The sequence below is a fragment of the Anneissia japonica genome, unplaced genomic scaffold, assembly GCF_011630105.1.
Source record: "Anneissia japonica isolate Jap-2015-1 unplaced genomic scaffold, ASM1163010v1 scaffold483_len1788099_cov177, whole genome shotgun sequence".
In the NCBI taxonomy this organism is placed as follows: Eukaryota; Metazoa; Echinodermata; class Crinoidea; order Comatulida; family Comatulidae; genus Anneissia; species Anneissia japonica.
The window spans coordinates 425,374-438,502 of record NW_022682587.1 but is presented as its reverse complement, the minus strand read 5'-3'; the positions used below and the strand labels follow the sequence as shown (position 1 = coordinate 438,502).

The 13,129-nt window shown below is 33.7% G+C and overlaps 1 protein-coding gene across 1 annotated transcript; it reads left to right on the top strand.

Annotated features, from left to right (window-relative positions):
• The first annotated feature begins 2,959 nt into the window (after positions 1 to 2,959).
• LOC117100031 (POU domain, class 3, transcription factor 4-like) lies at positions 2,960 to 6,107 on the top strand. Its single transcript, XM_033239612.1, has one exon. It carries the CDS (start codon positions 3,028 to 3,030, stop codon positions 4,279 to 4,281), a length of 1,254 nt encoding a protein of 417 aa, XP_033095503.1. The 5' UTR covers positions 2,960 to 3,027; the 3' UTR covers positions 4,282 to 6,107.
• The last annotated feature ends 7,022 nt before the right edge of the window (positions 6,108 to 13,129 follow it).

The window sequence follows — 13,129 nt, the reverse complement described above, 5'->3', positions numbered from 1 at the left end:
GCTTCTGATAATTCTCTTTTCAAATACACTAATATATATGATGGTATACATATGTGATTGTTTTTATTGACGAAGAGTTCCCGTTATGTTTTAAATCAATCATTATTAATAATAATGATAATTAGGATAATATAATGTAATACTGTATAACATTTTTAATATTTTTATTCATATTCTTGAGCCTAATCCCCTTTCAGTGTGACATTTTAGCATTTGATGGAAACAGACCAGCTTCTGGATTTAAAAAAAAGCAAAATATAGTACAACAATAATAATTATAACAATGGTAATGGTCTTCCATTTCTATAGCGCATAATACAGTGCAATGCCTCTATGCGCTCTTTTACCCAGTGTTAAGACAAAAGAAAGAAAACCAAAAAAAAAGAAAAGAAAGATTAGAATTGAAAAAAAAAGATGAAATTTAAGCCTGGATTAAAATGGGTCAAAGATGAAGATGACAACAAAAATATTAGGGATTAGCAATCAAAATAGCGTTATTTGAATATGCAAATTATCATTATTTTTTTATTTTTGATCCGACGACCTAGCCGTTCGTCGGACGACAGGAGGTCCAGGTCTGTACGACGGTATGAAAATTCCCCCACCCGCCCCACCCCCGCTCCACCAATGGTCGTACTACTGTTACTACTTCTCCTACACTAGCTGCTGCTACGATTCTAGGCCTGTTAACATCATCTAATACAACAACAACAAAAAATAAATAAGATCAACTTAGCGCAAATCAAATTTCAATTGAAATAATATAAACCTATTATAATATTATTGTAACATCACAACGATAATGATAGTCGCGTAAATTCAACAATGCACACTAATATAAGCCTATATACTAATATGTAATAGATACCTCTAAATACTGAAAAGTGCGGTATCTATTTCAATTGATAGACAGAAAATTGAAATAGAATAACAATATTTGTCAATTTACTATTAGTTTATCAAGTTATTATTATTGGAAGTGTATATTTTACAGGATATAACTCAAATTTGCCTATTCTTACTGTTAGGAGGGTTACGGTACAGTGCGACTTCACTAATATAGAAACGAATGGGCGTTATGTAAGCTCAATATAATAAACATACTTCCTTATTATTGGTAGGGCTTCATTACATTTTGCTCAAGCTGTTGTTGAATTAACATCATGTTTTTTACAACTTTCACTCTCTTTATTAAACAATAGCATTGCTATTTACTACCTTTCGGGTTATATTTAAGTGTAAAATTAAAAGTTGCTAAAATATTTTTAAGCTGTACGATTTTACATTTCAAAAGAGTATAAGTGACTTACGCTTATGAAGTCCACGGAAGTGGACGAAATATTCGTGTTTAATCAATTATGTACCAAAAATACGTCAACTTGACTTTTTTTTATCATTCTCATGGCTTACACACACACACACACACACACACACACACACACACACACACACACATACATATATATATATATATATAAATCATAAAAAGGTAAATACAGTGTTCTTTGATGATTTATATATAATTTAACAGTGTTAACGGCTATCTAGATTTATATATATAATATATATATATATACATATATATATATATACATATATATATATATATATATAATAGTACTGCGTAACGGTAATACAATCTCAAATAAGTAAAATGTTGACTTTCGAAACACTTAACATTTATTGAAACGAATATTTGGCTACTCCTGCAGTCTTTCTCAACGCTTGACATAATTTATATATAGATAGCCGTTAACACTGTATTTACCTTTCTTTGATGAGTTATATATATATAGAAAGATTATGTCGAGCGTGAATTTATTTAAACAGCTGTTTCAGATTCAGCCAGGTGTATATGCTAATTGTGTAACATATTCTTAAGCAGGAACCTCATATATACCTCAATTATCTTCTTATTCACTCAATCCTGAAGATTGCTACTGCATGAAACAGGTGTAGAGTAAATTCACACTTGATAACCTTCTATTAGTACTGCACTCTGCATTCGCATGGAGCACTATACGTCGCTGTTACCCCACCCCATTGTTAGTTTCGGTAGTTTTTTGTAGTTCTGATCATTAATAATAAATGCAACTTGATATGAATCTTCTTTGTAGTTTCCATGCTAATAATGTAATCCTGTCTCTTATACACATCTAGATGTGTATAAGAGACAGGTATAAATATATATATATACACTAGGGATTTATATGGTAGGACACGTATGTTCGGATCCGAAAAATTTATTCACTTTTTATTTCGGAATTTTATACCCACAGATACAATATCTAAAATATATAAATATATCTTTATTTATTTATTTATTTTCATATATAAAGTATGATAGGCTTATGCTATGTATGTATTATATTCTTTTAATCGTAGGCTTTTAAATGGGAAATTAAATAAAAATAATATACACTTTTTATATTGTTTTAAACAACTGCCATGAAAGTATATTTCTAATATCGACTTTCATTTAATAAAATTTAAATGTTGTGTTTATGTTTATTAATAATGTATTTTTCTGAGGTGAATTATAAATAAAGTCGTCTTAATAAATTTATTTTTTAATTTCTGACCTTTTCTATGTTTAATCTAAACATTCTTTTTTGACTGAAATCTCACTCATAAGACCAGATCGACAAATAGTACTACCACCTCGATGTTACACTGTAAAATATCGACACTCCGACTTGTTGGCTTCGTCCAAGGAGGTTGATAAAGGAGCGATCAAAATCTATGGTAGTAAAAAACTGAACACTTTTCACTGAAAACAGGGCGGTCCTATTTTGATGACGAAGTTGCGTATTATTTCCGTTAACCAATCAGCGAATTCAAGGCTGTGATTCACGTCAGTCATACCTACGGATGCGTAAAGCTTGGGCATCAGCGGTCCAATCAGCGACCTATTCTTGCCCTCTGCTCGAATGCAGATGCTCAGATCGTGTGTTTTGTGTAGCGAAAATGACAGTGTGCGCCGAGTGGGATCGAGAATTGTTCGCTTATGGACCGTAGCTTAACCGAATGATGTCTAGTAAAAGTTCGGTGAATCCTTATAATGTTACCAGTGTTGGAGAAGTGACACACGTAGATAGAACTGTTTATACGACTGACACAATGCAGACAAGTACAGGGCCAACGCTGTACCATCACCATCAAAAGCTTACAAATGCGGACTTTTTACAACAACAACATTACCCTATGATGGGAAATGGCCTACAACTTTCGCATCATCCAACGGCGCAGTGGGTAGGCCTGTCATCTTCGCATAACGATGGAGGATGGGGACAAGCTATGCCACCGGCACTACTCACCCCAACAGATATGAAACCTATTTTATCACAGAGAGATGATATGCAAAATGGTGGGCCTCGACCGGCTCATCAGCACCACTGGAACTCTCACACGCCGACTTCGTCTCATATGTCATCAATGAGTATGCCTCCGATGTTAACGAGTAATACTTTATCGCATCTTCATCACCCGTACGGACCTATGAATGGGATGCTAAGTCCGACCCAGCAACTGGCCCAGTGCAATTCACCTCCTAACAGCGACCAGCATGAACCGATCGAAGAGGAGGCCCCTACGTCAGACGATCTCGAACAGTTTGCCAAAATGTTCAAGCAACGACGAATCAAATTAGGATTCACACAGGCCGATGTTGGGCTTGCTCTTGGAACTTTGTATGGTAACGTTTTTAGTCAGACAACTATTTGTAGATTTGAAGCCCTACAGTTAAGTTTTAAGAACATGTGCAAATTGAAGCCACTGCTTGCAAAGTGGTTGGAAGAAGCTGATTCAACGACAGGTTGCCCAACAGCAATGGATAAAATTGCCGCACAGGGACGCAAGCGAAAAAAGCGCACCAGTATTGAGGTAACGATAAAAGGAGCTTTGGAGAACTCATTTTTAAAGCAATCTAAGCCGTCGGCCCAAGAGATTGGTACATTAGCGGAAGGCTTGGGACTTGAAAAAGAAGTTGTCCGAGTTTGGTTTTGTAATCGTCGTCAAAAGGAGAAGCGAATGACACCCTTATTGATGCCACATGGCGCAATGGAACAATCAGATATGATGGAGAATTCACCTCCACCGCCAGGACAACAAGGTATGCAGGTGACATCTGGGATTACTCAGCTTCATACTAACATCTCAAACACAAGCCCATGTTCTGTTGCCGTCCGTACTAAAGTTTCTCCGAGTGTACATATGCACCACCAGTCACCGCTCCCGATGACGTTACCCCCTACGCCACCCCACCCGTCGATGCCACATTAGGTGAGCCTTATCTATCAATTTTTCAACTGCGGACTAATCTCAGGACAACAAATGATTTTGTCATTGTCATGGTTTTACTTGAAAAAACCCCCCAAAAATCATTAAACTTGGGAATGTATAGTTCTGAAATGTGTAAATCTAATAACTATTTGAAAATTATTCTCAAGTGAAAAAAAAGAACATTTTTAAAAGAAAGATGACAAAATCTTGTGTTTGTGTGAATAACAATAAGAGTCTCAGAAACCATATTCACGAGTACAATGCAAATATGGTATTCACTAAACCCGGGCTATTATGTAAAGGAAGTCAACAGAGGTTTGGCTCTCTATTGTGGACCTTCACACAATTATATCGACCTTTTATTCAACGGTATGTGGATCATGCCTAAAATATTATAGTTTATGTAGGCCTACGTTTGAAAGATAATGTGAGGAACAGAGTCTAATTCATTTATTGTCTGCTGTTCTTCAAATAAACAGAATAATGTGTCCTAGCAGAACACGTTCTGCAGTTGTAAAACTAATATATTATTATCTAAAACTATTTAACTTAAGTGGTGCTAGACAAACGCTCGAGTTGCTCGACTCTCGAGTGCCAATTCTTTTGTGTGCTTTTATCGTTCGGTGTGCTTAAACCACTCCCACCTCGGTTTCTATCGTTATAACTAAGCACAACAAAAACAAAACTATCCCATAGTCAGATGGGGTGGGGGGAGGTGTATAGAATCTATAAATTATCCACAGCCATTGACACCACATTATACAGGCCAAATTGTTAACTTTCTAAAATTTTGAACTTTTATAGATTTTGGGTATTTTCCTTGTAGTTAATAAGGCAAATCTGTTCCTTATTTAAATTTTTTTGCAATAATTTTGGATCCTATATTAAATTGATTCAGCATTCGCTTGGTTTATTGTGGGTTTTTATATATCTGAACTTCTTATCAATATTTTTTTTACTTTATATTTATGCAATTTTTTTCTGAATTGTTGTTCTTGTGTTTTAGAGTACCAAATAAACTTCAAATCAATTCATCAATCCCTAGGCCTTTGTACTCGTCAGTGGTTTGTTTACCTTGCTGATTACCGCGGACCCTATACTCATCATAGCCGTACTGTCTCGGTGCTGCGTTCAAGCACGAGATAGCCTAGCTCAAAGCGCAATTATTTGAAGGGTAAACAACGTGATGTAAAGAACAAATAGGCCTATCTAATTTTTTGTAAACGTCAGGGTATGTTGTTGCTCGCCACCATAAGTATTCTCCAACTTGATAAGTATTTAACATCTCGTATGGTATTTAAATTTGACGGCTGTACAACAAAGCAAAACTATAGTTTTTCACCTTGAAGTGTCTCGTAATTTATTCACAAAACAAAGGTTTAGATATTGATTTATCATTATTTATTGCCAATATTAATTTTGTATATATTGTAAATTTTGTATCAAAACGTCTATATTAATTTCTTCATTTTTTTCAAAAAGTAAGTGTAAACTTACGGGTGATTCATATCCATACGTCTTTCTATTGCCGGTTCGATATTTAATTTTAACTGAATTTTAAATACCGTCTTTTGACAATTATTCGAAGAACACTTGTTTACTTGTTTAATGTTTAAGCAAATAAACAAAATAGTTGGTGTAATGTTTAAGAGGAGAACGAAAAAAAATCTAATAAATTAAAAATAACAACAATCTCGGATCGAACAGAATCCTGATTCTTTCTATAGTTGATATATGTATAGGCATAATGCCTTAATGATACACTTTATATTGCAAAACAAAACAAACTATTGTAGTAATAAATTTACAATTTAGAGAAAAGGAAACAACGTGAGTTTTTCGTGAATTGTTTAGAGTATGTCTTGTATTATTTGCTCAGCTGGTCTGGGACCACTGTCGAATCCTTCACCACTATTCATACACACACGCTCAGCAGCGCTCCGCTATTGTTAATCCAGTATCCCGAGTGAATCTCATACAGCCGTTACATATCCTATATGTACCTCCTTTCGCCGTGTTTCTCTATTTTGTTGTGTTCTTTTTGTCCTTTTTTCATGTGAATCAGCGCCGGTGTGGTTTTTCTCTTGTAGCCTTTTTTCTTTCTCGTTCCATACATAGGCTCATGCACTGCAGCTGCGATCCATACACGATTGAGGAAGTCGTTGAAAGTACCGTATAATTATCTAAAACAACACTAGAAGAAACAATTAATAACAAAATATTTAGGCCTAATACTGGTGAAATTGGGCCTATGTCGGGTGACGCCTCAATGATTAAACCAAATACAATTATCGACTATCTCTTTGCTACGGTACATTGTGTTTCATTACCAGATCCTCTAGTCGTTTAGTTGAGGTTGTTTTGATATTATTATATTTCCATGAACTGACAATGATAGTCACTGCATATGCGACCCCTAATCCCCGTTCATTGGTCGATAACCATACCCTGGTTTCTCAGATGTCAGCGTAACGTTCAGAAATAGGCAGATACAAAATTCAATCTATTTCTTTACTACTTTATTGTTGTGAGGTCTTGATTGATGCGTACATATGCTGTTTACTCAAGCCGTACTTCCATGTCGAATATTAGATTAGTTTACAAATTTATTACCGATCTCAAACAGGTTATGATTTCATATTGTTATTGCCGGTTTTTTTATCATAATTCTCAACATCAACTGATATCAACACTCACTATCATTAATTTATAAAGAGCTTGCTGCTATTATAGATTTTTTTTTAGTCCAATAGGCTATTATGTGCGCTTCCTGGATTTAGATTCTGCTAAAAATGATTTAACGTATATTTCTGAACTAATTGTATATTAAATTATGATGAGATATTGTATTGGAAAGATGAAATCTATCATAGAAAAGAGATTCTCGTTAGCTAGAGTAAAACAAATGACAGGTTGGCAAACTCCTCCTTTAACGCCCTATAATGAGAATAGGGATTTGAGCGTATCGGGAAGATCAGGCGAGACAGCGTACAGGGCTAGCTAGCTAGCTACAAGGCGCCAAAGTATATATAGACGCACGAACAAACAGATCTCAGGAGCTTTCTCTCTCTTTCATTTTTCCTACCACGTTATCAATTTTATTTATTTGAAAGTGATGATTAATACAGTATTATATAATACGGTCAGGTAAACTTTCTCATTTTTATTACAGTAAAATAGGCCTAGTATATGTGCTGTCTCTTATACACATCTAGATGTGTATAAGAGACAGTATATATATATATAATTCTGAAAGTTAACAACATTGGAAACTGGAGTTGTAGCATCTGAACGCAAGAGAAAACATAGGTCTATTCGAAACGCAAAATGTAGCATTTGAAATGTAAGATACAACAGTTGAAACGCAAGTTATAGCACTTGAAAATCAAACTTCAGTACTTGAAATACAAGCATAGATTAAAATTAAAATTGACTGGTAATAAGTCGAGGCCTACATTACCATGTATCAATACCCTGCTGATGAATGCGCATTCCTTTCAATATCGCAAACAATACCGGTAATGGAAATTGATGTAGGTAATTGATAAGTTTTTCGTTTTATGACCAGGGACCTTTTATGTTTACGTTCATTGTTCTGGTATTTTTTTAATTAATTATCTTTAATTGTGTATTAATCAGCCATAGGAAATTACATGAACCGTTAAGTGGCCTTGACAAAATAATGCATTTGTAATTTTTGGGTAATATAGATCATTTTTCTACCAGTTCATCGTACATACGCCATAGAAAAAATTATTTCTTTTGTACTTTTCTTTCATTACTATTGTTTACTATCAATATGGTAATAATAATCTATGTTTTGTATTATTATGATGATTATTATTATCATTAATATTATTTTATTTATTATTTATATAATTTAATATACAGTATTAATGATAACTTTTATAATTTAACAGATATTATCACCATAACCTTTATTATATTTTTCGTTTATACTATATTTTACTCAAGGCCTATTTTTAATCTATTAGTATCATCATACTCATTATCAATAATGTCATTATAATCATCATTATTTGTTATTGCAATAGCATCATTATTATTATATTTATTATTCTTTATTCTATTATAAACAAGTAATGAACATTGAGATATATGTTACAGTTACGTTTGTATGACCATGCTACATTTAAAACAGACCTATAAACTACACTATCGTTAGATTCTAACGGACTTTCCTCGCCTATAAAACAATAAAGTATAAATAATTAATACAATCAAGTACCTTTTATATGATTTTTATTACAAATTATTTATGAATGCTTTGATTTGATACATGCTCGGGTATTATGACGTCGAGGTTATGTGTGGTGGTGAAAATAATTGCCCTGGGTACGCATCCTGTAGAAACGCCATGATAATTTTCTCACGATTACAAACAACTCCCCGTGCCGTATAATGAGACTTACAGTAGTTTACAGAGAAACACGTGCTGCCCTGCAATAGCAAAACGTAGGCCTACTGCTGCTGTATGTGAAAGTAATAAACAATATCAACAAAAATAAACAAACCAACAATATAGAAATTATATCAATTATATGTATTGTTGTGTTTTTATCACTCATATATGTAAAAAGATATTTTTAAAAAAAAACAAAAAAAAAAACCATAATACTTAAATTGGACTCTATGTATACAGTGAAAACGTTAAAACGGTTAAAAAAAAAGAATAAGGTATAGTGAAAACCGCCTGTAAAATAGCCCATTTACACAGAATTAATTATGTTGGGAGTCCTGGAAATAATTTTAAATGAAATCGTTTAATAAGACTACAATTATAAACAGGATAGGCACTTTAATGTTGATTTTGGTGCCGTGAATTGAGATTTTCTGATAGTTAAATTCTGGTTAATTTTTGGGGTCCTTGTGTGCAAAGGCGTTTTTTTTTCTCCGTCCATATGGTCTTGTAATGTACATGTGTTTAACTATGACAATAATGATGATGATGGTGATAGTACACTACCATCATCATTTTCATAGCGATTGCCATGGTGATGAAGGAGAAAGTGATGGTGATCCCCGTTATCTTTATGATCATGTTTATGTTGAAAATAATAATGATAAATAATAAACGATAATGATGATGATGGTGGTGATGGATCTGATGAAGCTCATCATTATCATCATCATGATAATGACGACAATTGACGATTGTGATGAGGATGATGATGATTACTATTATTAGTAATAGTATTATTATGAGGATGGTGATGATTGTGGCGGTGGTTTTGGTGGTGATGGTGTAAATGATGATGATGCTATTGATAGGCGCAATGATACCGTTGTGCTGAAAATGATTATTACTGTATTACTAATAGAGTTAAGGGGGCATGGCACATAATCCGCGAAAAAAACACACAACGTTTGTAAACAGCATTACCTCAAGAATTAAAGAAGTAAACTATAGAAGACTATATATCTAATGCTGTTTACAAACGGGGTGGTCAAGTTTTGCGCGGATTATATTTCCCCCTTAAAGTAGTACGTCTCAGTAAGAATTAGTAATAGTAGTAAAAGTAGGGGTAATAGCAGCAGCAACAATATCAGTAGAAGTAGCATTGAGGAAACTTATTTATTCATGGTGGTTGTGGTAGTAGTAGCATTAGCCACAGCTGTACAGTAGCAATAACAGTAGTACGGTAGTATAGAAGTCGCAGAATAGTAATAGTTTAATAATAATAATAATAATAATAATAATAATAATAATAATAATAATAATAATAATAATAGTGTAGTTTTATATAGCGCACATATCCATCTAATGTAATATGCACAGGGCGCTTGATATGTGGACTAGGAACTCAATCAATGACTTTCTTCGCCCCTAAGGGTCCCTTCGTGTCTGTGCTACCCGGTAACCCGGTACCAGCAACTCTCGTCGTCCACCACAGGGGCTGTCTGTTCCAGTGCACCAGGGTATCCCCCTACTCGTCTCGAAGGATGTACTGGGTTCTTTATAGTGCACACGAGCCATTGTATACACTGGCCCTACGGTTTATAGTCCTTATCCGAGAAGACTTGTTCTACCACCAGAACCATAGGCGAGCGTGCCGTTCGAACCAGCGCCGATATTATGGTTATAGCTTGCTAACCGCTCGGCCATTCGACTCACCTAATATTATAGTACATACATAATAATTATTATGAATGATGGTGATGTCAATAATGATAGTGGTGATAGTGACATTATAATAATGACGATATCCATGATAGTGATTAAAAAAACGATAATAGTGACACGAGGGTATTGAAATCGATGATGTAAAGGATAATACAATAAAAAAAATATTAATAATTAGGAAGATGATGATAATGGCGGAAATAAATGTGTTACTGATGACCACTATAATGTTAATAATGATAATAATAATAATAATAATAATAATAATAATAACATAACGACGTTGTTCATATTCAGTTAACATCATGATGTCCGTATTGATTTCTCTCACTATTTTATTGCTCGTATCTAGCCGCAGACTATTTGATCTGACGATATTTACTAAGACTATCCGTCACATGATAATGAATTAACAGTTCGAGCCACAAGTTAATTACTACAGCAATAGAAAGCGTTTTATCCTTACTATATTAAACGAATAAACTACCCAGTCGTACGCACAGCTGTGCTATTTCTGATTGCAGGGCCCGTATCATCAAAATGGCGATTCGTAATGATCAGACCGTTTGAACGCAATTTCAAATTGAAAATAATCATTAAAGGAATAGACAGCCGTGTGTCTTCGCAAACACTCTTTTAAAGAGAATATTTTTTATATGATGATAAGAATAAATACCTGCATTTTGTAAAAAATGGCATCAATAACTTACCAGTAGGCCTAATAATAGTTCTTCAGTAATCAGATATTTGCTGTATTGCTACGGTTTTTTGTCACAATATTATCATGTTGTTTGTCAAACCATGATGAGTCTTTTCGTTCTGAACACTCTCTGATCATTACTAAAATACCCGAAAGTGACTTAGGTGAGAATCGAACCCACGATTTCCGGAGCTACTGCCTGGTTTCATCCCACTAGACCACCGAGATTGCAATGATTATGTTCCAGGGAGCAGTGGACCGTACACTGGCATTACAAAGACATTTCAAAATTTTATGCAGAGAAAGAAGATAGCTAGCGAAGGTTTCGTTAGAATTTTCAATTTTGTCTCAGATCATAATTACAATGGTTTTACTAATAGGCCTACTAACTGTAATCATTATTTACTACCAATAAGATATCCGACATAGCATATTATATGTGACTGACTCTGGCAAAACCTGCCGTTTGTCGCAATTTCTAATTTCCCACAAGCACCCAAAATCTTTAGGAATTAGAATTTTGAACATTTTGATGTTTTTGTATTTTATAAAGAAGATATATTGAAGAACATTTCTGCGAAATTTCAATCACTAACTGAAAATATTAAAATAACTGAAAAGTATATTGAAATTAGTTTTAAAATACAAATCTTAATAATAAACTATTGATTTTGGAATCTTTGGAAGCTGTTTTCTCAAAACCGACATGGCTGATATCCAATGAATTAAATATTCATAACTTCGCTAATACTCAAACAATTTTCATCAAATAAACACTGAGTTCATGCAAAATGTAAAAACACCAAATATTCAATTTTACATTTTTCCTATTAACGCTGGTTTTTGTCAAACCCGGTCACATATACACACCACATTAGGCCTATATTTAATTTGGTAAGGGAAACATTTCGATAAGTGATGACAAACATATAACATATAAAGAATATGTATAGGCCTAAGTATAATTGTATGTGTATATATTCATATTTGTTATTGGCCTCTAGATATTGTAAATACAAATATTCGTTATTTTCTTATTACAAAAAAAAAATGCCTGACTTAAAAATTATTGAATATGACCTAAATACGAAATAAGCCTACTGCCTCGAGAAATTAAAAACTTAAAAATTAATGGTTATATTCTTCTTCGAAATGCCTCGTCCCACTGCATGTACTATGTTGAGATCACTTTTTAATGTTTCGTATTAGAGATGTTAGTAGCCTCGTATTGTTTCCAAAGCAAAGGAAATAATTAGCGTGTGATTGTCTGACTGAGCGGCCTAATGGAGCGGAACGTTTTATAATTCGAACGTGAGTTCACGGGCGTTGGCGCGGCGATGCGTGACTACAATCCCTAAGACACGGTTCACGGATATACCCCAAAGATCTTGCAAGCAAAATATTGCGCCTGAGAACCTAGAGTTTTTATCGGTTTTCAGCTGCTCATCTAGCCATTATCTACCGTTACCTGAACAAACACCTCTTTCATACTATCCGTTGCCTCTGTTTATGATTCTGGTCGCCTTTCAACTCCGTCAATGTTTAATTGTTTCTCCCAGATTATTATTTTATATAATTAGTATTAACGAATATAATAGTCTGTTCAGGCCTGGGTATGTGGATAATATTCTATAACTTATGCGGCATATGTATTTATTATTGTATAATATAGTAGGCCCTATGTACACACTTATTTTACTTGCTATTCGTTTTATTGGGGCTTGACTTTTTATTATATAAACTTAATTTAATTAAAACATAATACCGCATAAAGTTAATATTGTGCGAATAATATATTTATTTGATATAATATTAGAATTATTTTTCCGTACATATATATTTATATATATACATATGTATTATATGGCATATATTAATTATTAAGCATTAGGTCTAACAATATGGCAATTATGTATATGTAGATGAATATATTATACAGTACCAGTATATATATCATCATGCAGTGGATAGATCTCTGTTGAAATGTAAAAGAAAAAGTAGCA

Bases quoted from the DNA above. Each gene is read 5' to 3' on its own strand.
- LOC117100031 (XM_033239612.1), top strand. From the start codon at position 3,028: ATGATGTCTAGTAAAAGTTCGGTGAATCCTTATAATGTTACCAGTGTT.